This window comes from Periplaneta americana, chromosome 2 (genome assembly GCF_040183065.1).
Source record: "Periplaneta americana isolate PAMFEO1 chromosome 2, P.americana_PAMFEO1_priV1, whole genome shotgun sequence".
Taxonomy (NCBI): Eukaryota; Metazoa; Arthropoda; class Insecta; order Blattodea; family Blattidae; genus Periplaneta; species Periplaneta americana.
Window position 1 is genome coordinate 32,285,558 of NC_091118.1, and position 27,672 is coordinate 32,313,229.

Sequence of the window (27,672 nt, forward strand, 5' to 3'; positions counted from 1 at the left end):
AGAAGAGTTTTGGGCTTAATTTTATTCTGAATTCCCTATATCATGCCTTTTGCTTCGTGATCAACATTTGAAGAGTCCACTGCAAGAATGATGGATGTCACTTTTTTGTCGAAAATGAACCAAGACTGTCAATGCATAGCTTAAGACATATAGAATGTACATAGAGAATTATATGGCATTAACACTGATAGTCATTGTCCAGTAATGATCGGAAAATCACAGTCAAGCTTTGAGCGCTAAGCATTTCAAACTTTCAATTGCTTCTCCTGCAAAATGTATTCCAAATGACATCCATCATTCTTGCAGTGGACTCTTCATTTTCGTAATGCAGTATGTATGTGTGGATATCACTGGGAAATTGTTTCGATCTTATCCAGATGCCTCAAATCAATATTGCGAAGCAATGATATTTACTTTGTGTCGTCCTGCTAATCGTCCATGCATAAATCTTTCAACCAACGTGATACCGTGGAAACCAAAGGATGAAGCTGTAAAATATCTTGGAGTGCACTTAGATCGCCATCTGTCATGGAAACATCACATCAACAACAAACTTAAATTGGCCTACTCTAGACTCACTAAATTATATCCGCTCCTCAACTAGAAATCATCTCTGAAGCTACAAAATTGCATGCTACTTTACACATCTCTATTACGACCTCTACTGCTTTATGCCTGTCCTGTCTGGGGAGGAGCTGCAATAAGTGAAATTAAACACATCCAGTCATTTCAAAATAAAGTCCTACGAATTTCACTCAATTCTCCTTGGTTTGTCCGTAACAGCAACTACACAGAGAAACTGGTATTGACACAATCAAACAGTTTATTCATTCACAAGCTAAGAAGTTCTATGACAACCTAGAAAATGTTCCAGGCACCGTCCATTACTCTCTCTGAAAGAAGTCCACATTTGCCACCAGAATCAAGAGCCGACTTCCAATGGACCTCATATTATAATCAAAATTCATCATCACACCAACCTATGTAAACAATTACTTATTAACAATTATTTTTGTTCATTGAGGAGCCCAATCTAGGCTGCCCTCAATTCAGCATCATATATTGTATTTATAATTTTTAGAAATGATCAGTATAGCCCTAAATGCGCTGATTGATCAATAAATTGTTAAAAAAAAAAATCAATATTACGTGTGTGCCAGTAATACTCCAGGAAACTCTTACATTTGGTTAGCTGAGGATGGGCTCCAATTAGTTTCATTTTTATTTACAACAGTTATACAGTACAGAGGTTATAGTCTTGAGTTCAATGTGTGATTCTGGTAAATGAATTCATTCAAGCATACACACATACAAAGTTTGTATAAACCCATTCACAACTGAAAGCCTATTCGTTAAAGTTACCACATTCGATTAAAAGTTGGTAATTTCGTAAACAATCACCAGACTGTAGCACTCAAGATACAGTGATACACTAAACACGAGACCTCTTCTAGCGAGGTTTTAGAAAATTTGGTGTCCATCGATTTGCTAGCGATGCTCCAGGTGGGTTGTCCTTAAGCTGTTTCTCCTTTGCCTCCATTTGATCCTGCAAACAGAGCAAATTTGTGTTTGTACATACTGACAGCCAGGGGGATGTCTCAAGAAGCAGGGGCAGTAACAGAGACCTGTATTCCCCACAACACCCGAGCAGCACGTCAGGTGAGTTGTCTTCCTCTTTAATTGCTGTCTAACAGTCAGTTGCTATATTTTCTTATTACCGCTGGGGTTTGTAATTGTTAATTTATAGAGGATACATTCATTCAAAAGGGTATCTGTCGGATACAGGGGGGAGAGCCATTAATCCTTCCCATTGAAGGCTTTAAGGAACCAACCTGGACAAATACCCATTGTCCCATCCCTACCTTCCCGTGGTGCAGCTGTTTTTATTTTTCAGTAGGTTATTTTACGACGCTTTATCAACAGCTTAGGTTATTTAGCGTCTGAATGAGATGAAGATGATAATGCCGGTGAAATGAGTCCGGGGTCCAGCACCGAAAGTTACCCAGCATTGGCTCATATTGGGTTGAGGGAAAACCCCGGAAAAAACCTCAACCAGGTAACTTGCCCCGACCGGGAATCGAACCCGGGCCACCTGGTTTCGCGGCCAGACGTGCTAACCGTTACTCCACAGGTGTGGACTGCAGCTGTTAGTAAGCAGAATTTTACGAGCTGAACTAAAGGGAGGGGCTACTCATCAATTAGCACTGGTCAGCTTGATGAGTTAATGACTGAATTTGGTATAATTTTCCTCTAACCAATACCTAATTCCCTCTTTACCCTTTCTTATCCAGTCCTCTGACTGAACTCTTACTTTCTTCGACCCCGACGGCATTAGAGCATTCGAGGCCTAGGGGTTCATTTCACTTTCCTTCCTCCTCTTTCTACTTTTCTGTTCCTAGTGCTGACCTGCTATGCCACTAAAATCGTCCTCCAGTGGCTTTAGGAGGGAAAGCTGGTGATCAACAAGATCTCCCAACTAGGTCCAGTGGACCCGTCGACCAACAGCAGGTGTGGTCCTCCAGACATTCTGGGGGTTGTGTGTGAATGAAGTAGCCACCAAAACATTAAAAAATATGGTGTTCACTTAAATTGGCTACAACTTGCCATTTTCACTCCAATATGAATCCACAGTTAATTCCCGATTTACCACGAAAATCGTCTGTAGCTGCATTTAGATTGGCAACAGGCCATGATTGTTTGGCCAAACACCTGCATAGAATTGGAATATATCAGTCCCCTAACTGCCCACTGTGCAACTCAAACCAAGAAATGGATTCGGAACACCTCAAAATCTGTGCTTCAGTGGCTGGCCATGATAATATCTTTGAAAAATATTGGAGTGCAAGAGGTCAAATGACTTTATTGTCAAATGCCTGGCATTAGAAAACAACAACAACACATACTGACATATCAATAGTCTCTAAACACACACCTTCATCTCAAACAGCAGAAATAACTAAAATGCTCTCTCGATTAATATCACTCAATAAAAGAATTGTATTCCAATGGATACTATCCCATTGTGGAATCCTGGGAAACGAGAATGCGGATGCTTTAGCAAAGAAGGGCAGCACTGCTACTTACAGACCTGTTACTAAATCTACGTATTACTCTGTGAAAAGATTTATTAAATCTACATACTTAGACTTCAACAAACAAAATTTGATAACACAATCTCGAAGGAAAAAATGGAACTCTCTGCATCATAATTCACAGTTAATTCCCGATTTACCACGAAAATCGTCTGTAGCTGCATTTAGATTGGCAACAGGCCATGATTGTTTGGCCAAACACCTGCATAGAATTGGAATATATCAGTCCCCTAACTGTCCATTGTGCAACTCAAACCAAGAAATGGATTCGGAACACCTCAAAATCTGTGCTTCAGTGGCTGGCCATGATAATATCTTTGAAAAATATTGGAGTGCAAGAGGTCAAATGACTTTATTGTCAAACGCCTGGCATTAGAAAACAACAACAACATACTGACCACAGAAAAATAAATATAATACTATGTAATAATGCCAGCATTAATGTTTAGGCTATTGCAAGTATGAAGTATCATATTTACTAGCGTAAATTTTCTCCTCACACAGATCCTACCCATCCTGTCTTTATGGGTTTTCAGAGTTTTTTTACGTCTGTATTTATCCAACCATAAACTTTTTCTTTACCCTTAAATGATCATAGCCCATGTTCTTTTTCTTTAACTTAACACTAAGAAACAAGTGACTACCATCATTAACAAGACTTGTGGTCAGTAGTCACCTATCAGCCTGGGTCAGAGACTCAGAAAATTTTAGACTTGTAAACTTGTAAAAACCTATGTGAAAAAGTAAAGAAAATCTGTTGCTATAGTGTGAAAAGTTGGTTTTCAGACTTTTAACTGGTAAGTGAAGTATATATGTCCACAGAGTGTTCTAATAAAACGTATATAATGATGCACCTGAAGTAGAATTTCATGCTTCTGTTTGTATATATGAATTTTGCTGGGACCTCAGAAAAAAATTATTAAGTATGAAAAACTTGTAGGTGCAAAATGTATAATAGTAATATACGTTACAAGAGCGGTATGTTGACGTTTTCATGGTCGAGGAAAAGATTGAAAAAGCGAAACGTAGTTGAGCTTTTTTAATTTCCGAGAACATGAAAACAAACATGCCGCTCGTGTATCGTACATTATTTTGTGCGAAGATCGTTTATTACATACCTGAAAGACGAATTTCTAATTAGTTGCAATGAAATCTCCATCTTGGTTTCTGTTTAATGACGCCAACTTTTAAAAACTAAAATATCTATCTTCAACATTGTTGCTATAAAATGTTTTCTGTGTTTACTATATTCCAGCAGGCAGTGATATACGTCTGTCTTTTTTTCCCCCCAGTCTATAAATGCGAACTTAAAACAAAGGGTAAGGTTATGTAATGATTTATTTTTCATTTTAATATTTTAACAATGTTATTTATATAACATATTGCAGTAATAACATCGGCATCTGGAATCTTGTTGATTTTTTCTCGGCTTCCTTAATGTTACTTGCATTACAAATGCAGTAACTTTTGTGGTGTTGTAGAGTTTACTTAATTTTTGCAAATATTTAAAAACAATCATTAACAGTGCAATTTAGGTGAAATTGCAGTGATAAGTTTCCAATTTATAATTATTACTATGTTAAACGTCTCTAAAAATAATATGTTAAAAGCCTAAATCAGTAAAATGAATGTCGCGCTTAAGCGGTAAGAAGAGGGAAATTGTTATGTGTGTTACATTGGGAATACTGAATGTGGTATTTCACACTTACCGCGTATTGGTTCTGTGTGGAAAACAAGCAAATATGCACGATCTCGCACAAAAGAATTTTTACTGCAGTAAACAGTATAGAAAATAATACACTTTTACTAACTAAACATTTGTGCCACCCAACGTCATATTAAGCAATTTACAGAAATTTGAGCAATACTTACCAGTAGTTTTCTCTGGTTCTCGCGGAAAGCTTCAACTGGGTTATCAAACTGATGGTAGTAATCTAATACATTTCTCACATCATCCACCTTTTCTGACGCAATAGCTGGAAAATATAATCTTAGTCACAACATATTTCAAAATGAAGATAATATTAACATCAAAGCTAGGAACCGTGCCATTTAAATGGTTAATTTACAATGCATTTAAATAATACAGCTTAATAACAATAAATCAGAACCTCTGATGATCCCAGACTTTTAACTTTAAGTTTGCAACAAAGCAAACAATTCAGCCAATATTATAAGACAGGAAAGTTTTCTTTTCTCAGTCGTACTATCAGGGACTGGAATGCTTTACCTGCAGACTTACTAAAGGCTTTACCAACAACCAAAAATGTATTTAAAAATAGGCTTAAGGACTTTACTAATAGACGATAATTATACACAGTATTTAAATGATGTAACTGATATTTTGTTATTGAAGTGTTCTATCAGTGAAGAATTATATTGTGTCAGTGAAGTGTGTCGAGTAAGTGAAACGTGTTCCTGTCAGTGAAGCTTTATAGTTTATAGTGGCAGTGCAAAGTATTTGAACGGTGAAATGTTTTTGAAGTGTTAGTGAAATCAGGATAGAATCAGTGAAATGTGTCGTAGTTCCAGTGCAGTGAGTGAGTTGACAGCGAAATGAGTGTAGTGTTGAATGGTACTTGTGCAGATATGAACATATCATACTCGTGGGTTTTAGTTCGAACATAGGTTTAAGGTACAAATTAGATTTACTTTAAATGTTATTTTAACTGATTGTGCTTCATTTAATTTAGGATGTTCCCTGTTATTATTATTATTATTATTATTATTATTAATTATTAGTATTATTATTAATTTATTTTTTTATTGTGTTTATTATTGTCATTATTGAGTGTAATTAGTTACCACTGCCACCGGGTATATACCCATTGCATTATGAATAAATACACAGGACCATCGTGGTAACAGAAGTTATAGAATCAAATAGAAGCACAGACTAGGGACATGCATAAGCGTTGTAGTTAAGGAGTAATACTACAAGCTGGAAGGTCGCAGGTTCGATTCCCAATGGGGTCAGGGATTTTTCCATTGATCCAATCCTTCCAACCGCACTATGGCCCTGGGGTTTACTCAGTCTCTAACAGAAATGAGGGTAAAGGCGTCGGGCACATAGGACTGACATCCCTACTGCCATTAAATGCTGATTGTCTGTAAAGATGGAAGTCCAGTTGTAGAAACACTGATCAAATATGATTAACAATCAGGGAGGATTTGTTTGGATATCAGTTCTATTTCTGTTGCAGAAAGAACAATCAGCATTTGATCGGAGATTAGTCGTCCATCAGATTTGATCAACAGATTTTTGCTGGTTCCGGTTGCAGAAACACCGATCAAAATATGACTGGCGACCAAGGAGGGTTTGATTGGCCATCAGTTCTATTTCTGTTGCAGAAAGAACAATCAGCATTTGATCGGAGATCAGTCTTCCATCAGATTTGATAACAGATTTTTGCTGGTTCCGGTTGCAGAAACACCTATCAAAATATGATTGGCGACCAAGGAGGGTTTGAATGGCCATCAGTTCTATTTCTGTTGCAGAAAGGACAATCAGTATTTGATTGGAGATCAGTCTTCCATCAGATTTGATCAACAGATTTTTGCTGGTTCCGGTTGCAGAAACACCGATCAAAATATGATTGGCGACCAAGGAGGGTTTGATTGCCCATCAGTTCTATTTCTGTTGCAGAAAGGACAATCAGTATTTGATCGGAGATCAGTCTTCCATCAGATTTGATCAACAGATTTTTGCTGGTTCCGGTTGCAGAAACACCGATCAAAATATGATTGGCGACCAAGGAGGGTTTGATTGGCCATCAGTTCTATTTCTGTTTCAGAAAGGACAATCAGTATTTGATCGGAGATCAGTCTTCCATCAGATTTGATCAACAGATTTTTGCTGGTTCCGGTTGCAGAAACACCGATCAAAATATGATTGGCGACCAAGGAGGGTATGATTGGCCATCAGTTCTATTTCTGTTGCAGAAAGGACAATCAGTATTTGATCGGAGATCAGTCTTCCATCAGATTTGATCAACAGATTTTTGCTGGTTCCGGTTGCAGAAACACCGATCAAAATATGATTGGCGACCAAGGAGGGTTTGATTGGCCATCAGTTCTATTTCTGTTGCAGAAAGGACAATCAGTATTTGATCGGAGATCAGTCTTCCATCAGATTTGATCAACAGATTTTTGCTGGTTCCGGTTGCAGAAACACCGATCAAAATATGATTGGCGACCAAGGAGGGTATGATTGGCCATCAGTTCTATTTCTGTTGCAGAAAGGACAATCAGTATTTGATCAGAGATCAATCTTCCATCAGATTTGATCAACAGATTTTTGCTGGTTCCGGTTGCAGAAACACCGATCAAAATATGATTGGCGACCAAGGAGGGTTTGATTGGCCATCAGTTCTATTTCTGTTGCAGAAAGGACAATCAGTATTTGATCGGAGATCAGTCTTCCATCAGATTTGATCAACAGATTTTTGCTGGTTCCGGTTGCAGAAACACCGATCAAAATATGATTGGCGACCAAGAAGGGTATGATTGGCCATCAGTTCTATTTCTGTTGCAGAAAGAACAATCAGCATTTGATCGGAGATCAGTCTTCCATCAGATTTGATCAACAGATTTTTGCTGGTTCCGGTTGCAGAAACACCTATCAAAATATGATTGGCGACCAAGGAGGGTTTGAATGGCCATCAGTTCTATTTCTGTTGCAGAAAGGACAATCAGTATTTGATTGGAGATCAGTCTTCCATCAGATTTGATCAACAGATTTTTGCTGGTTCCGGTTGCAGAAACACCGATCAAAATATGATTGGCGACCAAGGAGGGTTTGATTGGCCATCAGTTCTATTTCTGTTGCAGAAAGGACAATCAGTATTTGATCGGAGATCAGTCTTCCATCAGATTTGATCAACAGATTTTTGCTGGTTCCGGTTGCAGAAACACCGATCAAAATATGATTGGCGACCAAGGAGGGTTTGATTGGCCATCAGTTCTATTTCTGTTGCAGAAAGGACAATCAGTATTTGATCGGAGATCAGTCTTCCATCAGATTTGATCAACAGATTTTTGCTGGTTCCGGTTGCAGAAACACCGATCAAAATATGATTGGCGACCAAGGAGGGTATGATTGGCCATCAGTTCTATTTCTGTTGCAGAAAGGACAATCAGTATTTGATCGGAGATCAGTCTTCCATCAGATTTGATCAACAGATTTTTGCTGGTTCCGGTTGCAGAAACACCGATCAAAATATGATTGGCGACCAAGGAGGGTTTGATTGGCCATCAGTTCTATTTCTGTTGCAGAAAGGACAATCAGTATTTGATCGGAGATCAGTCTTCCATCAGATTTGATCAACAGATTTTTGCTGGTTCCGGTTGCAGAAACACCGATCAAAATATGATTGGCGACCAAGAAGGGTATGATTGGCCATCAGTTCTATTTCTGTTGCAGAAAGAACAATCAGCATTTGATCGGAGATCAGTCTTCCATCAGATTTGATCAACAGATTTTTGCTGGTTCCGGTTGCAGAAACACCTATCAAAATATGATTGGCGACCAAGGAGGGTTTGAATGGCCATCAGTTCTATTTCTGTTGCAGAAAGGACAATCAGTATTTGATTGGAGATCAGTCTTCCATCAGATTTGATCAACAGATTTTTGCTGGTTCCGGTTGCAGAAACACCGATCAAAATATGATTGGCGACCAAGGAGGGTATGATTGGCCATCAGTTCTATTTCTGTTGCAGAAAGGACAATCAGTATTTGATCGGAGATCAGTCTTCCATCAGATTTGATCAACAGATTTTTGCTGGTTCCGGTTGCAGAAACACCGATCAAAATATGATTGGCGACCAAGGAGGGTTTGATTGGCCATCAGTTCTATTTCTGTTGCAGAAAGGACAATCAGTATTTGATCGGAGATCAGTCTTCCATCAGATTTGATCAACAGATTTTTGCTGGTTCCGGTTGCAGAAACACCGATCAAAATATGATTGGCGACCAAGGAGGGTATGATTGGCCATCAGTTCTATTTCTGTTGCAGAAAGGACAATCAGTATTTGATCGGAGATCAGTCTTCCATCAGATTTGATCAACAGATTTTTGCTGGTTCCGGTTGCAGAAACACCGATCAAAATATGATTGGCGACCAAGGAGGGTTTGATTGGCCATCAGTTCTATTTCTGTTGCAGAAAGGACAATCAGTATTTGATCGGAGATCAGTCTTCCATCAGATTTGATCAACAGATTTTTGCTGGTTAAGTGACTGATCATTGATCAAGTATTTATGTTATTCTCTTTATAGTGCAGTTACTGCAATTTATATAGTAAATAGTTATAGCGTTACAATATTGTTTTCGACAAAATGGATTTTTCTGATGAAGAAATTTTAGAATGGAAAAAAATATTATTAAGAAGAAGGCATTTCCGTCACAGACATGAATTGTTTTTATGTATAATGAAAGAGAATTTGACCAAAGATTTAGGTTAAGTTAGGATTCGTGTGTTTTGTTACTTTCAAAAATTGAAACAAATATATACAGATAGACAAATCGAAACCTTCCACTTTCTTCTATGAACCAAGTTCTAATAGCGGTGACATTTTATGCTGTTGGAATTTTTCGGGCAGTCTTGGGTTATCTTGTTGGGGTCCACAAATCAAATGTTTGCTGAGTAGTTAGGAATGTTACGTATGAAAATGCTTTGTTATCGCAGGATCTCGTAAAGTCCTCAAACTCAGACAGGAAACGATTTGAAATCCAGAGAGAATTTTCAGCCATGTCAGGATTTCCAAGAGTAATTGGTTCTATAGACTGCTCACATCCCCATCCAATCACTTGGTTGAAATGACGCCGAACTTATCGAAATAGAAAAGGTTTCTTTTCTGTGAATGTACAGGAAATATGTAGCCTACACCATCATTGGAAGTCTGGAATGTTGTAGCCCGTTGGCAGGGTTCTACATATGACAACACAATATTTTTAATGAGTAGGTTACGAGCTCCATTTGTTAAGAGAGAGATGGGAAATAGAATTATTTTGGGTTATGGAGGCTATGCATATTCAAATTTCTTGTCGACTCCCCTAGCAAATCCCACAACAGAAGCCCCCTCACGTTTTTTTTTTTTTTTTGTTTGTTTCATCCCCCCCCCCCCCCCAATATATTGTAGTCTATAAAAATAGAATCTGCCTGTTTCCTTTCTACAAAAAGCAACAAAACAGCAAAACATTCACTTGTTTTCCTAGTCACCGCCCACTTGATGCATTCGTTTCGCGACTTTTAAAGAGCATCAAATCAGCTGTGGTTGCTAAATAGCGCTGTTGTCAAATGCATTTCTTTCTCAAATCAGCAATTAATAAATCGGAACAAGTTGATGGGAGTTTCACGTTTGTGCAACACAATGAACAATCAAATAAATCAGACATCAACTGATTGGCGATCAGGGACTGATTTGATTTAAGTTTCTGCAACCAAGTGACTGATCACTGATCAAGTATTTATGTTGTTCTCTTTATAGTGAAGTACTGTAATTTATATAGTAAATAATTATAGCGTAATAATATTGTTTTCGACATGGGCCTAATGGATTCTTCTGATGAAGAAATTTTGGAATGAAGAAGCTATTTCCGTGATAGACATGAATTGTTTTTATGTATAATGACAGAGAATTTCAGCAAAGATTTAGGTTAAGTAAGGATGTGTATGTTTTGTTGCTTTCAAAAATTGAAATAAATATATGCAGTCACAATCTTTAATTGCTGAGGTGTTCTTGCTACCTCATATGTAGCTTCATTAAATTCTGAAGCAATTTTCTTCCAGGCCTCCTCTTTCCGCTTCTCCCAAACACTATTCGTCTTTTTATTTTCAATTATATGCATAAAGTTCTCTATGATGTTTAATAAGAGTGCTCTATCATTATCAGAAAAATTTGACCCCCTCACGTTTTTTGTTTGCTTCATTTCTTTTACTATATTGTAGTCTAGATACAAATCTGTGGCCGGGAGGAAAAAGGTCTTGAGATGAAAGAGTACGATGAAAGAGTAATGGAACGGAGAAAAATTCTCTCCGGCGCCGGGATTTGAACCCGGGTTTTCAGCTCTACGTGCTGATGCTTTATCCACTAAGCCACACTGGATACCACACCGGCGTCGGACAGAATTGTCTCTGATTAAGTTCCAACTCGTGGGTTCCCTCTAGTGGCCACCCTCTGCACTACGTCATAGATGTCTATGAACATAGGACCGAAGTCCACACATGTGCTGAGGTGCACTCGTTGTGAGTGACTAGTTGGCCGGGATCCGACGGAATATGTGCCGTCTTAAATCATGAAGTGATTTACGCATATCATATATATTACTTTAACATACCGAAGTACATATGATGTTTCCATGCAGATATTCTGCATCATCATACGATGAAAGAGTCTTAAGTAAAAATTATATACTTTTTAGGAGAGCAGTAAAAAGATTGAAATTGAGTCAATTAGATAGTTTTTTTAATTAAGAGGTTTTTCCTGGAGATTATTTGTTTATATTTCTTCTAAAATAGGTAATGTTGCTCATTTAACAATTTTCTTGATTATTTCCAAAAATAGCTGCACTTAAATCCTTTTAAGACTAGAACCCAAACTGAGTAGAAGGGACTATGCCAACATAAGACCTTTTTCATGTCAAATAAATGAGAAATGTAAATTATTAAGAATGCAAAATGGGTCTTAAACAATTATAGGACTGTTTACCCTGGTGCTTAAAGTTTCAAAAGGAAAGGGCATCAGTATGTGATAAAATGGCTAAAATACAAGTTAGACCTTTTTAATGGGGAAAGTAAACATGTGATGTTTGTAAGGAATAAAGTATTAAATATTCTTAAGTCCTTTATTCTGTGTGTGCTCGAGTCAAAAAGTACTTAGGACATTTGGTAATGCTCTATAAATCTAGTCAGGAGTCTTATTTGACTTTAATCGTTTTATCAGATTGTAGATAATTGTTTCCGCTTTCAGAATATATAAAAATCTCATTTTCACATAAAATTGACGTAAGACCTTTTTCCTCCTGGCCACAGAAATAGAATCTGCCTGTTTCCTTTCTACAAAAAACAGCAAAGCATTCACTTGTTTTCCTAATCACTGCCCACTTGATGCATTCATTTTGCGACTATTAAAGAGTATCAAATTGGCTGTGGTTGCTAAATAGCGCTGTTGTCAAATGTACTTCTTTCTCAAATCAGCAATTAGTAATTCACATTCGTGCAACGCAATAAACAATCAAATAAATCACACATCAAGTGACTGGCGATCAGGGACTGATTTGATTTGCGTTTCTGCAACCGGTTCAATCTCTCGCCATCCTCTGCACCGATTTGGCCTGTCATGGGGTTAACTTTTAGAAGCACAGGCTAATCCTACACATAACTTTACACTCTGTGCCTTACAGTGGAATAGTAGAACAATATGTCTAAACATCTCACTGTTCAAATAAAGTCATAATGTGTGAAAACTCCCTCTACATACTACATACACTTGCACAGACAGCCTACTGAGATATATTTTTAAAATGGAAAATTATTATGATACCGTCAACAAACAAGAGTGAAGAAATTCACACTGTAGTACAATCAGAGGATACACAAGGATGACGTAATTTTTATAACTTTTGACTGCGAAAAATAGTCTAGATGTTCTAGGCATTTGACTAATGGCGAAGTGTATCAACATCGGTTAAAAACGCAGTAATCGTAGATTATGAAACGACGGTTAAACAGTAACAGTGGTTAAAATGTAATTTGTGTGCACAATTCATAATCACAGATTACTTAAACATGGCTAGCTGACACCTCATTTAACCAGAGTAAAGTCTATGCTGGTGTACTGTTTCTACAAACTGACTAAAGGAAAGCATCCATACTGCTGTAAAGATAATAGTCAACGTCTAAAAATTACTGCGCTCACTCCATTCTACATCGAAATGAACGTGTCCTACATTTTCGCTTTGCATTTGTTTGCCTTTGGGCGCTGTTATATTTGCGAGTTGCATTTCTTTGCTTTTCAGTGCTGTTAGGTTAAAATCGTACAAAATAGAAAATTGAATGCAAAAATGATTATATCCCAATGTGTGGTTGAAGTGTCGCTAGACTTAATTACTAGAATTTAAATATATTATATAAAAAGATGGAATATCTATAAAGGAAAAGGATGCAGAAGATTAATAGGAATGTGTATACGATCAAGACCTCATTTACACGAGGGAACTGTTCATTATCCTAAGATCCATAAATAACCTCTCTTTGTTCAGCCAGTGACATAGAGAAAGAGATATTCGAGTAAGTTATTCCCTCTTAAAATACAGAAAATATCAGTTACATAGAATCGTAATACAAGCAGCCGAACCATAGGAGAAATATGACTTTTTGTGTTATTTCAAGTGATCCATTTGTAGATTTTGATAAACGAAATCCCTCCTGAAATTTTCTGTCACCTAATTCCTCGTAAGAATTCTCTCTTTCCACTATAGAAACTTCACGCTCACGACCCATTCAAGTAATTCAAGTACTGTATTATAATAATAATCGTCTTCGAAATAAACATCTGTGGCTCTGGCCGCCATTTTGTTTTACTTGCTCTACTAATCACTGGTTATCTCTTTTAACCGCTCGAATATGGCCAGTTAGAGATTACTGTGGTTAACCTCCTATTTAAGTCATAACCGAGGTCGATCCACTGTAAAAATGCTTAACCATAGGTTAGGTGACAATTTTAACCGGTGGTTACACTAACTGACGTTGATGCACGTGGGCATTAGAGTGCATTTCCACTAATTATTGTTAAATAAAATACACAGCCTTAAATAAAAGCGTCCTACATCAAATTTAAGGTTTACTTGGATCAAAATATGATGCCCCAACCTGTGCCTGTACACTTCCACAAAATTTTGCACAGTACGATAACTAAGAACTTCAACATGTGAAAAATTCTCTGAAAAGCTTGGTGCTTGTTGGGCAGGGTTTGTTAGTACAGTAAAACCTCGCTAAAACGTACCCTCTATAAAAAGGAAACCTGCACAAACGAAAAATAAATTTTGGAACAGAATGATTTCCTATGTAAAATAATACTTTAAAACGGAAAACTGCCTAACGCGAAAACGGAATCATTTTTGGGCACCATTTAGGTAAAAAAAAAAAAACTGACTAAAACGGATAATTTTAAGCGTAACTGTTGCTAAATTCTTTCAAACCATTTTTAATTTTGCGATAATACTGTACAAAGCATGACGTAATTTTTTTGTGTGACTGTACATGCAATGATCTGGAAGACTTTCGCTATTCTATGTCAAGCGTTGGGAGTAAAGCTTCTCTAACCATGTCACTATTCTATGCTTATTGTCAAGGACCCGGGCAGGTTACTGACCTCCTGTACTGTTACTTCTTCCAACCCTCTTGCATTTTCTTTCATTTATTCTCAGTTTTGTGCTGACAAGCCAATACAGTGATAAAGGACAGTGCGAGTACAATAAAACAGTGAATAAATGTAGTGTAGTGTCAATTTAGCTTAACACTGCCGTTTATTTATTCTGAGTTTTGTGTTAATATGCCAATACAGTGTTAAATAACAGTGCAAATAAAGTAAAATTGTGCGCTTTAATAAAAAAAAAGCCTAGATGACCAGTTCTATGGCTTCATAATTTTAATGGAGCAATGAAACGTCAAAATGCTACCTCCCATTCAAGGACTGATTTGTCCAACGTGCAGTTAATCTATTTTCCACCAAACACAACTTCAGTTACACAACCGACGGATCAGGGCACAATTTACACTCTGAATCAATGCAGGACGTGAAGGAAATCTTACAACGTTCCCTTCAAAAAAAAGTCACGGCAATGCACTTTAAAAGAAATGTGGGGTCCAAGAAACTAGGGCACAGAGAGAGAGAGAAAGAGAGAGGCTGCAATTACGTAAGTTTAATAATTATGAAAATAAAATTCACTTTGCATGTAGGCTACTGTAGTAACTTTTGTTTCAAATTATTTCTTCATTGTGTTCTTCCTACAGTGAGCATATTGCAGTAGTTTACTCTTAGTTTTGCCAAAACTCAATCCTTTGTAACATGAAAACCCGTGAAAATGGAAAAAAAAAAAATTTGGAACAATCGCGTTTCGTTTTAGGGAGGTTTTACTGTATATAAGAAACATGAACACTCACTTTTGTATAGTACAGTAGAATCTCTCATATCCGGCAACTATGGGACAAAGCCAGTGTTGGATAACAGATTTTCCCAGTTAATTGGAAAGGAATATTACAAGTTATTTAAAGACATTCGTACACACGTGCAGAGATTCTGTCATCTTGCAACACTTGTTCCCAAACCTATACTTCGTTCCATAATGTCTGACAGGAGACGTAAACATTGTCGGCAGAGAAGGAGAGAAGTATAATTGCTATTCAACCAATGGCAGAGATCTCATTCCACGCAGGACTTGAAGTAGGGTGGTCTGAATAGCAATTATACTTCTCTCCCCATCTGCCGGCAATGTTTACTTCTCTTGTCAGACATTATGGAATGAAGTATATAGATCACTAAAATGTGAAATGAATAGACAGAATAAGAAACGAAGCTGTGTTGGAAAGAGTGGGTAAAGAAAGAATGATGCTGAAACTGATCAGGAAGAGGAAAAGGAATTGATTGGGTCACTGGTTGAGAAGAAACTGCCTACTGAAGGATGCACTGAAGGGAATGGTGAATGGGAGAAGAGTTTGGAGCAGAAGAAGATATCAGATGATAGACAACATTAAGATATATGGATCATATACGGAGACTACGAGGAAGGCAGAAAATAAGAAAGATTACAGAATGCTGGGTTTGCAGTGAAAGACCTGCCCTGGAGCAGAACACTTGTGTATGTATGTATACTCATTTCATACATCAGGTCTATTATGCCTTATTTTCTTCTGTTTTTGCATTCTCAAAAATATATTATATAGTAATTCACAATCAGTATCAGAGATTCATGTCTAATGCTGCTGCCAGTTTATAATTTATTCTTTAGATAATTTAACAGTGACTGAAAACATGAAATAACTTATTCGGAAGATATCCTTTAGATAATGCACCATTTCAAGTTTGTACAACACATTTCTCGCTTTACCATGGAATTAATTTTAACAGGACTCTATTCCCTGTTCGTACAAGGGACACAGTAAGGTTTCGATATAAAGACTTGACAAACCTGGCAGCCACTAGATCACTTACTTCTCAGAAACACCGCCAAGTCCCACAAGGCCTGATCGTCGTCATTGCCCTTCCACCTGGGTAGTCGGAGCATGTTTCTAGGGTGGAACTTGAGTGACTCTGAATTCCAGTCTATTACAATAACCTGCAACACAATTAAGATAAATTAAGACAGACACATCATGACAGACTAACATCTTACGAAAAAGGAGCAGGAATAACAGATGTAGGACGAGTAAGGGGAGAAAGATGAGCAGAATGTTCAGAAGGAAGAGGAGGAAGTGAAAAAGAAGATAGAGGAGGAGGAAGACGAACACGAAACAGAAGTTTTTTTTTTCTTATTTCGTTATTTAACGATGCTGTATCAACTACGAGGTTATTTAGCATTGCTGAATGTTCAGAAGGAAGAGGAGGAAGTGAAAAAGAAGATAGAGGAGGAGGAAGACGAACACAAAACATAAGTTTTTTTCTTACTTCGTTATTTAACGATGCTGTATCAACTACGAGGTTATTTAGCATCACTTGTTTTGATTACCTGGTTGGGTTTTTTCGAGGTTTTCCCCTACTGTAAGGTAAATGTCAGGTAATCTATGGCGAATCAGACGAGAAAAGATGAGAGGAAAGTGAAGAGGAAGTTAAGACAAGTGAAGTGGAGGAGATGGTAAGGGCGGAGAGGAGAGGAGGGGAGAGGGGTAGTGTATAGAAGAGACGAGAGTGAGGAGAGAAGAAGAGAGAGATGAAGAAAAGAGAGAATAGAAGATGAGAGAATAGGGGAGAGGGAGAGGAGAGAGTAGAGGAGAGGGGAGAGAGGAGAGTAAAGGAGAGCAGAAGAGGGGAGAGGAAAGGAGAGAGGAGAGCAAAGGAGAGGAGAGAGATGAGGGAAGGGAAGGGGAGAGGATAGGAGGGGAGGGGAGAGGGATAGTGTATAGAAGAGACGAGAGTGAGGAGAGAAGGGAGAAGAAGAGACAGGTGAAGAAAAGAGAGAATGGAAGATAAGAGAATAGGGGAGAGGGAGAGGAGAGAGTAGAGGAGAGGGGAGAGAAAAGAGCAAAGGAGAGCAGAAGAGGGGGAGGAAAGGAGGAAAGAGAGCAAAGGAGAGGAAAGGAGAGCAAAGGAGAGGAGAGAGGGAGATGAGGGGAGGGAAGGGGAGAGAAAAGGAGGAGAGGGGTAGTGTATAGAAGAGACGAGAGTGAGGAGAGAAGAGAGAGGTGAAGAAAAGAGAGAATACAAGATAAGAGAATAGGGGAGAGGGAGAGGAGAGGGGAGAGAGGAGAGTAAAGGAGAGCAGAAGAGGGGAGAGGAAAGGAGAGAGGAGAGCAAAGGAGAGGAGAGAGATGAGGGGAGGGAAGGGGAGAGGATAGGAGGGGAGGGGAGAGGGATAGTGTATAGAAGAGACGAGAGTGAGGAGAGAAGGGAGAAGAAGAGACAGGTGAAGAAAAGAGAGAATGGAAGATAAGAGAATAGGGGAGAGGGAGAGGAGAGAGTAGAGGAGAGGGGAGAGAAAAGAGCAAAGGAGAGCAGAAGAGGGGGAGGAAAGGAGGAAAGAGAGCAAAGGAGAGGAAAGGAGAGCAAAGGAGTGGAGAGAGGGAGATGAGGGGGAGGGAAGGGGAGAGAAAAGGAGGAGAGGGGTAGTGTATAGAAGAGACGAGAGTGAGGAGAGAAGAAGGGAGAGGTGAAGAAAAGAGAGAATAGAAGATGAGAGAATAGGGGAGAGAGAGAGCAGAAGAGGGGAGAGGAAAGGAGGAGAGAGGAAATGAGGAGAGGGAAGGGGAGAGGAAAGGAGAGGAGAGAGGATATGAGGGGAGGAGAGGGGAGAGAGAAGGGGAGGTTCACTGCACTCATATTATATGATAATTACTATGTAATGCAATCAAAGTTATACACTGTACTATCTAGCTGTATGTTTTCACTTTCACTCTGTACAAAGTTCGAGTATAAAGTTAAAGTATTACAATGGTACAAAAATTAAATTTCAAGATTTTCACGAAAATACACACATTTTAAGTATCCCGAAAAGTAGTTTTAGGTATGACGTGCCTGTGTACAGCAAATTCTCCTGAAGTATTGGTGGTAGTTTCTTCACATTTAATATTTTACAAGTCAATTTGTGAGGGAATGATGCATGTGAAATATTTTCATGAAGGGGTTTCTATTTAAAAAATAAATATAAAAAAATACAATGACGATTTATTCCAAACTGCTGCAGATACTTTACATTGCCATTTTATGAAATGGTGTAGTTTGTATTGAGAGAAAAATTATTTTCAGAGAAGTAAGTTACCTAAAAAATTATTCTACTGTGAAGTTGTGATTTTCCACTAAGTCCGCACTTGCCTTTACTGACTCCAACACAGAAGAATCAACACAAAAACACACGATGTGCAGATGTAAGTGAACCAATGTTGCGAGCAGATGCCATTGATCTGAGGAGGCTGCAGAATAACATCAAAGGCAGGTGGAGAAACGGTCTCCAGTCAGAACTGGATGCTGTGGCTGAATTGATATGATGGCACCATACAGTGAATCATGTGCTTGAGGAGCAATACTAAAATGGACTTCAACAATCATTCCAACATAAGGAGGTTGCACAATAAGCCTAAGGCCCTCCTCCAGAGAAAAAAAAAAGTGAATCAGTGAAGGGGGCTTTATAATCCTCTTGAGGGAAAGAAGACAGAGGACGGACACTGGAAAGTTTTCTTTTCTCAATCGTACTATCAGGGACTGGAATGCTTTACCTGCAGACTTACTAAAGGCTTTAGCAATAACCAAAAATGTGTTTAAAAATAGGCTTAAGGACTTTACTAATAGACGGTAGTATATTATACACACTATTTAAAGGGTGTAATTGATATTTTGTTATTTGAAATGTTGTATCAGTGAAGAAGTGTGTTGTGTCAGTGTAGCGTGAAGTGTGTAGTGTCAGTGAAGTGTGTCGTGTAAGTGAAGTGTGTTGTGTAAGTGAAGTGTGAAGTGTCAGTGAAGTGTGTTGTGTAAGTGAAGTGTGTTGTATCAGTGAAGTGTGAAGTGTCAGTGAAGTGCGTTGTGTCAGTGAAGTGTGTTGTGTAAATGAAGTGTGTTCTGTCAGTGAAGTTTTATAGTTTATAGTGACAGTGTAAAGTATTTGATCAGTGAAATGTTTCTGAAATGTTAGTGAAATCAGGATAGTATCAGTGAAATGTGTCGTAGTTCCAGTGCAGTGAGTGAGTTGACAGCGAAATGAGTGTAGTGTTGAAAGGTACTTGTGCAGGTATGAACATATCATATCGTGGGTTTTAATTTGAACTTAGGGTTAAGATACAAATTAGATTTACTTTAAATGTTATTTTAAGTGATTGTGTTTCATTTAATTTAGGATGTTCCCTGTTATTATTATTATTATTATTATTATTATTATTATTATTATTAATTTGTCATTAATTGTATTTTTATTAAGTGTGTTTATTATTAATTGTCATTATTGAGTGTAATTAGTTACCACTGCCACTGCGTATATACCCATTTGCAGTGTGAATACCACTGCGTATATACCCATTTGCAGTGTGAATAAATACATACATACATACAATACATACAAAGCATCTTCTATGATTTCTGAGAATGACTGTATGTAACAGACGATTTCCACGTTACCCCCTCCCATACCTATTGCACAGTAAAACATAGTTCTAAACTTAAAAACATCTGAAACGTAATTATCTGAGACACCAATGTGAGAATCTCTCCTTGTAAGACAAGCATTTACTCTACACTCACCTTGCTGAGGTCTCGATTCAGGCACTCCAAGTCCTTAACATGGTGTCCATCGACGAAATGTGTGGCATCCCTCACCAGCCTGTACATAATATAGCCATTCGGGTCCAGGGCATCCAGAATTGGGAATACAGTCTGCACAACAATAAGCAACACTTACTTTTACTCTTAATGTTCATGACTGCATACAGTCAACGCGAACAAGCATCAAAGACTTACCATGCCCTGCTCTGCTGTGAACACAACCACTTCGAACAGTGGAGGTGCCACCTGCTCCAAGAAGTGGTCCACACCTGGACGCTTCTTGAACCTCCATCCAGTCTTGTACTGCAAGCACAAATCAATTTCTGGGTGAATGTGTGCGTAACAACAACAATAATAATAATTGGAGTAATTTGGGTATAAATCACAATTTATTGAATAAAACTTTACCTAATCTTCAAACACATGCCAATTTAATACATAACGTCTATTTCACAATTGCCTATCACAGAGTGTTAAAAATTTGTGTTGATCATACTAATACTGCCTTGTAAAAAAAATGATTTTTATTTGCAAGTCTATGAAGTGACGCATCACATTCAAAGCAATACTGTTAGGGAACCAGTTGTGATACAGTAACTAAATTTACGTATGTGTACATTACAGATGTTTAGATCATGTGTGTAGTAAATTCAGTAATATATCATTAATAGTTTGTTAGTAAATTACAATTTACAAATGTGAGGTAATTTGAGTATAATTACAGGTTAACTGGCAACTTTCGCTCCAGATCATGCCACATACACATATTATGAACTGGTGAAGACAAATATGTATCCGAATTGTTATCTGTCCCTGATTTCAATAGGAGATATTTTAAATTTACAAAATTAATTATTTATTCATTTTTCATTTATTCATTTATTTATTCTGGTGTAGTTAAGGCCATCAGGCCTTCTCTTCCACAACACCAGGAATACAAATACAATAATAGAAATAAACAGGAAAAAAAATACACTATATACAAAGTAAAGCTACACACGAAATAAAGAGAGAGAGAGAAAAAAACACTATAAACAAAGAAAAGCCACACAAAAATATACACAGGTTCCAGTCACACAAACTTTAAATGAGTGATTAAGTATCATAATTAATTGTATCCTAACTAATTAACTAACATAAACAAGAAACTTGCAATTTTAATCTAGAATAAAAAAGAAAAAAAAAACACAAATCAATACTTCTAGCAATACCTAAAAACATTAACTAAGACAAAATTTTCCAATTTAATTTTGAATTGTGATAAAGTCCGGCAGTCCCTGACGTCATTAGGTAACGAATTCCAGAGACGAGGTATTTCTACAGTATAGGAAGATGAGTATAAAGACGTTCTATGATGAGGGATAGAAAGAAGTGCTTGGTGTCGGTTTCAAAGAGCCTTATCAAGAACTTAAATACTTGCTGACTTTTTTTTATCTTGTTAGGCCTGATTAAAATTAAATGTCTACCTAACCTGTACATTCTGTTCTAGGATACATACACCAACCTATGGTTGGGATAATTTGATTTTATAAGGACTTAAAAGCAGTTTTAATTCAATAATAGGCCTACACATTATACTCAAATTTCCCTATCAATGGGATAAATTGAGTATAGTCAAACTTAAGGTAATTTTTATGATAAGAAAAGTTCAACATACTTGAAAATGCAATAGAATCATTCTAGAAGGTTACAGTGTTAACATATAAAAAACTGACTGGAAAAGTTCATCATGGCAACAGGTTATGGGTCTATAAACTTACATAAGGCTGTTTTTTTATACTCAAATTACCCCAACCCACCCTAATAGTAATAATAATAATAATAATAATAATAATAATAATAATAATAATAATAATAATAATAGTAATAATAATAATAATAATAATAATAATAATAATAATAATAATAATAATAATAACAACAGCTGCCCCACCTGAATAGGAATTCTGAGATTTCTTGTTCTCAGTACCAACTTACCGTCCAGTCTGGATGAACTAGCACATCTGTCATTTCAAGCACGAGGGTGTACGGAGGTTGAATGTATGGATATGTGAGTGGGTCAGGAAGCAGTTTTTCCCGAGATGGCTCTCGAATCATCTGGAAACAAACAAGATCCATCACAAACATCTTCATTACCAATATTTCAGGAACGAAATTTGAACAACATAAAATTTTACAAGGCCTACATCATCACCACATCCACTGTATGTCTAATTACCAAGGAAGTTGCGGGTGTGCTAGCAGGTTCATACTATGTTGAAGCCAACGAAATCTGACGTAGCTGGGGACCTCTCATAGCAAGTACCCTACATTATACATGGGACAACACCAATACCAAGACAGAGTCGGGTGTGTGATATGAATTAAAGAAACTTAAGTCTAGAAAATCTAGTATAACTTTTTGTATTGATAAGACAAAAAGATGTCAGAACATCAACACCTAACAACTTAACGTTTGCGAAGTAAAAATCTGATCAACACTGATGAAATGGGTTCAAAGGCTGTGATTTGGTAACTACTAAATTAACCATGTGGAGTTCATTAGTTTTGCACAGACTAGTATTGAGAATACTATACAGGTAAAATTAATATTTGAAGAGAAAAATTCGTTCCAGCGCTGGGGATCGAACCCGGGTCCTTGGTTCTACGTACCAAGCACTCTGACCACTGAGCTATGCCGAATTCAATCCACAGCACCGGATCGAACTCTCCTCCTACAGTGTTATTTTCCTACATGTTATTATTTTGGTCCAACAGAATAATATCTGTTATAGTGCATAGATTTCTGTGCACTTTACTGCGGAATCCCGGCCATTAGTCACTCAACTGAGTGCGGTCCTTGTACAATGGCAGTTGACTTGAAATATAAACGTCAACGTATATGCCCAACTTGGAGTCAGGCCACAAAAGGAAAAATAACACTGTAGGAGGAGAGTTCGATCCGGTGCTGTGGTTTGAATTCAGCATAGCTCAGTGGTCAGAGCCCATGGTACGTAGAACCAAGGGTTCGATCCCCGGCATCGGAACGAATTTTTCTCCTCAAATATTGTCAATATAACAGATATTATTCCTTTGGACCAAAATAATAACATCTTTACTAAATTATACAGATAAAATAAAAGAGCATTAAGTGACAAAAACAAATCAAAAACACTGTACCCTCTTGTAGTAATCCATCTCCTTCCACATTCGGCTGAAGAACTGTTGAACCATTGGCATCTGACTGAATTCATCCTCCACAATGTGACCATTCTCATCTCTCTTGGGTTTACCTAACGACAAGAAATTTATTTCTTCTAATTCAACTCAACACCAACATGTACATTTAATTTGCCTGTGTATGTTTTCAACACTAGGTTCAATTGTGTATCAAAATGAAATTTTTAGTGCACAAATAGATTGATGGGGGTACAAATCTCACACTTATACAAGTGAATAAAAGAGTTGAGTCGAGGTAAGTGGATTAGAGTAGCATAACAACATAGAGTAGAATAAAAGCACAAGAGTAGGAGTAGGGTAGAGAAGGAGGATGGGAGGGGAAGGGAAGGAGAGAGAGAGGAGGAGAGTAGATGAGGGGAGGGCAGAGGAAAGGAGAGGAGAAGATAGGAGAGCAGAGCAGAACAGGAGAAGAGAGGACAGAGAAGGGAAGGTGAGGAGAGGATGGGAGAGGACAGGACAGAAGCGGAGAGGAGAGAGGAAGGGACGAGAAAGGAGAGGGAACAGAGGGAGAAGACGAGACAAGGAGAGGGGAGTGACAGGGAAGTGAGGAGAGAAGAAGGATCTCCTGTATTTGCCCCTAATTTTCAACAGTCTCCTGGCTCCTGTATTTTTCTTCTCTTCCGAGCTTTTTTTCCCCCTTATTTTTACAATGTAAAAATCATTATTCGAAATATTTGATTTTGCAGTGAATGATGATTGCTTATATGATGAATTTTGTTGTTCAAGAGATGCACTGAATGTGCAGTTTTCTTAGAAAGTCCCTAACGCTTCCCAGAAATGGGAAAATCAAACAGTATTAATATTATAAATTTAGAAAAACTAGCTAGTTTTGTGTAAGCATAGGAAGTAGTAATGCTCGTACAAAGAGGATATTTTATCTTATGGACAATAATTGGGCAGATGTTCGAAACAGAAGCACAACACATGTAATCAAATCAGAATTGCAAACTGCAGTCAACTTCAACTATTACGGGAGACAAAATCTGTCTAAAATATTCTTAATTTAAGCCTAGCTGGCGAAGTGTAGAATAAAGTTGTTTTTTTTTTTAGTAACTGAACGGAATAATTTTTCAATTTTATATGTGAAATTTTATCAATTCCTTAATCTCTCATATTTTCTTAAAAAAAAAGTTGGCAATCCTAGTAGAGGAGGGGAGAGAGGATGAGAGAGGAGGGTAGGGGTGGAGACAGCAGAGGAAAGGAGGGGTGGAGATAAAAGAGGAGAGGAGAAGGGATTGGAGGGGAGAGTAGAAAGGAGAGGAGAGAAGAAAAGAGAGAATGAAAGGGGTGAAGAGGGGAGGGTACAGGGGTCAGAAAGGAGAGGTGAGCAGAAGAGAAGAATGAATAGCGGAGAGAAGAGAAGTACAGACAAAACGACAGCAAAAACGAAAAAAAGAAAGAGCAGCATATAAGAAGAAGAGGAAAGAGAAGGAAAAAGAGACGAGGAAAGAAGAAAGGATAATGGAATGAGGAGGAAAGAGGGAATACAGGTGCACAAAAGAAGAGAAGGGGATGAGAGACGAGAAGAGGTAAGGGGAGGGGGAAAAAAGTGGAGAAGAGGGGAGACAGAACTACTGTGGATATGAAAGTCCTCACAGGGAAAGGATTTGTTTCCCAATCACTTTTAATCCATACAGTTATACTGGTGACAGACTACAGTCACTAACCGCGATTATCAACCTAATCGCAATCGGGTTTGTAGTGTGTCACCGTTCCGATCGTGATCAGGAGCTAAATCCTGTTTCCACAACAAGATAATCACGCTGACGAAAGTAAGATTTTAGTAATCTTTGGTTTCGAATCACCTTGATTTATATTATTAAGAAAGTCGTGATAGCTTCTGCTGTGAAATTTTGTTACCCCTTCCATTGTATTCTATGAAACAGAAACTAAAATGAATGGCTAGAAAATGAATTTGGCTACTATTAGATGTAGTGGAGAAACTTAATGCAGATGTGATAAAAGTAAAAAGAAAGAAATATATTAACAAATGACAGACGTATTATTCATATTTCATATATATAGAGAGCAATAGAAGGCTGCTGAAAGATGTTTCATTTCAATAAATAATGGATTACAAACTGGAACTGGTTTCTTTTTCAGATTTTCAATTTCAGTCTCCATTACGACGTTATCATTGAGGTTAAGGTTGATTTTAAAAACATGTTTTATTACAAAATAATATAAATTTTTGGCACGATATAAATTTTATAGGTTATAAAATCTCTTTTCAAAATAATATAAATAGTAATGATATAAATTGTATCAGTTTACATTGTAAAGTATATAACAATTTTAACAAATAAATTCCCATATCAAGCTGCAAGAAACAAAAAAAAAAAAAGAAAAAAGAAAAAGGGAAAAAACAATGAACAAACATCAAAAGAAAGTATGAACTTTAGATGTTGTCCAGGAGGGAAACAAACATATACGTATGTACATAGAGAAAATTGTTTCCTCTATGGTAATTCAACTGTTGACCAGACGGGACCTAGTGTGTCACCACATTTTCGGTAATCGCGATCGGGCCTGATCGCGATAAGTGCTAATCGTGATTAGTACTGTAGTCTGTCACCAGTATTACAATGTAACTAGTTCGGTGCACATACCTAATTCGTAAATCATGTAGGAACCAACAATTCCAAAAGTAGCTCCGAAAGCAATCATGCTGTATTTCATTGCTTTCCATGAAGCATCCCGCCTCTTCTGCTCCTCTCGATCCTCATCTTCCCCAGACAGAGGTGATCCTAGAGGGCTACCAGTCTTCTTCAAGCCTTCTATGGAGTCCGCTACATCTTTCGCACTAGTTGACTGTGGAACTGGGACACACAATCACAACTCTACAAAGTTACATATATGTACATTGCTGTCTTCCCCTGGTCTAGGCTCTAGGCAGTAATCCTGAGTCAGCATAAAAATTTTGGAGTGCATGAGGTCAAATGATTTTATTCTCAAACGCCTGGCATTAGAAAACAACAACAACATTTAATATTTGGATGACTCTTTATGTTATATTCAAGAAAAGATCTTATATCGTAATTAACGAAGAAATTAATAAAAAAAATACCACACAAAAAACATAGTTTAGTCAATATTCTTTAGAATTAAAAAGAAATCACGTAATGCAATCAAATGATGAATAAAAAATGTTATTTCATATTATGTAACATTGTTTTATACTTCTGTTATATTCTCTTTCAGAACATAAATACAGATAAAATTTCATAACCTCTCAATACAACAGTAACTTAAGTTTGGCATAACTATACAATTTTCCTAGTCCCTAGAAAATTGTTCTATCGAGGTTCGACTTTATTAGCTACCGTGACAATATTAATTCCAGATATAATTTCATTCACACAGTAACCATCTCAGTTGATTCCGGCAGCTACCATAAGCAGTTATCAGTTTGGCGAACAATACGGAAATCTGCAAGATTTTTCTAGTATCAGAAGTGTTACATGTTGTAGTGATTATTCAAAACTTAACATCTTATTGAAGTACAATGGCGAGTCATAAGCAATAACATGAGCTGCAGCCAGGAAGTCAAAAGGAGGATAGCAATGGCAAAGGAAGCTCTGGAAAAAGAACTAAGGAAATGTTACATGTTGTAGTGATTATTCAAAACTTAACATCTTATTGAAGTACAATGGCGAGTCATAAGCAATAACATGAGCTGCAGCCAGGAAGTCAAAAGGAGGATAGCAATGGCAAAGGAAGCTCTGGAAAAAGAACTAAGGAAGAGACTACTGAAGTGCTTTGTGTGAAGTGTGGTATTGTATGGGGGCAGAAACATATGCATTACGACGAAATGAAGACACACGAACAGAAGCATTTGAAATGTGAGGAAAATTTCAGTATACGGATTCCTTATTGACAATTATATCTGAAATTACTAAAAAGAGCATTTTTGTCTGCGTTTGTCGAATGCGCAGCATCTTGCTTACGAAAAGGCACTCTTCAGTGCCAATAATTTATTTTGTGTGCACAAGGTTGGAATTTTGAAGTAAGAGAGAAAGGTAGGAATCCGTGTTCTGAAATTTATCCCCAATATTGACCTCCCACATGAGAAAGAACCAAACTTTCTAATATTTCCATTATTATACAGTACAGCTAAATATCTATAACGAAGTGAGGTTATGTTAATTTCTGATTCAATGAATATACAGTAATATATTATGTAATACCATTTAAACTGGAATATTTCCTATTTTGTGAAAAAATAGGTCCGTTAAGTTCACTGTGACAATAAGAACTGCACTTTCTTGCAACTGGTGTGGCTCGAAATTTCGTAATATTAACACCAGCTATTCGCAAACAACTCCATGTAACATTCGCCATTGCTTTTCACGGCAACGAGCAACATTGCGGGAAATTTGACGAGTTCGTGAACGAAG

At 37.4% G+C, this 27,672-nt stretch overlaps 1 protein-coding gene across 1 annotated transcript; it reads right to left on the reverse strand.

Annotated features, from left to right (window-relative positions):
- Nucleotides 1-1,199: 1,199 nt before the first annotated feature.
- On the reverse strand, nucleotides 1,200-27,645 carry LOC138691897 (mitochondrial import inner membrane translocase subunit TIM50-C-like). The gene is made up of 9 exons (XM_069814488.1): nucleotides 27,463-27,645; nucleotides 25,885-26,094; nucleotides 23,216-23,328; nucleotides 22,034-22,153; nucleotides 20,252-20,359; nucleotides 20,036-20,167; nucleotides 16,304-16,427; nucleotides 4,965-5,068; nucleotides 1,200-1,546 (listed from the first exon to the last, which is right to left on the reverse strand). Exons 1-9 carry the CDS (start codon nucleotides 27,614-27,616, stop codon nucleotides 1,451-1,453), a joined length of 1,161 nt encoding a protein of 386 aa, XP_069670589.1. The 5' UTR covers nucleotides 27,617-27,645; the 3' UTR covers nucleotides 1,200-1,450.
- Between the last annotated feature and the right edge of the window lie 27 nt (nucleotides 27,646-27,672).

Bases quoted from the DNA above. Each gene is read 5' to 3' on its own strand.
- LOC138691897 (XM_069814488.1), bottom strand. From the start codon at position 27,616: ATGGCGAATGTTACATGGAGTTGTTTGCGAATAGCTGGTGTTAATATT. The intron at 20,168-20,251 runs GTAAGTCTTTGA...ATTGTTGTGCAG, and splicing joins TCACAGCAGAGCAGGGCATG to ACTGTATTCCCAATTCTGGA. The intron at 1,547-4,964 runs GTAAGTATTGCT...CTCTGTTTGCAG, and splicing joins AGAACCAGAGAAAACTACTG to GATCAAATGGAGGCAAAGGA.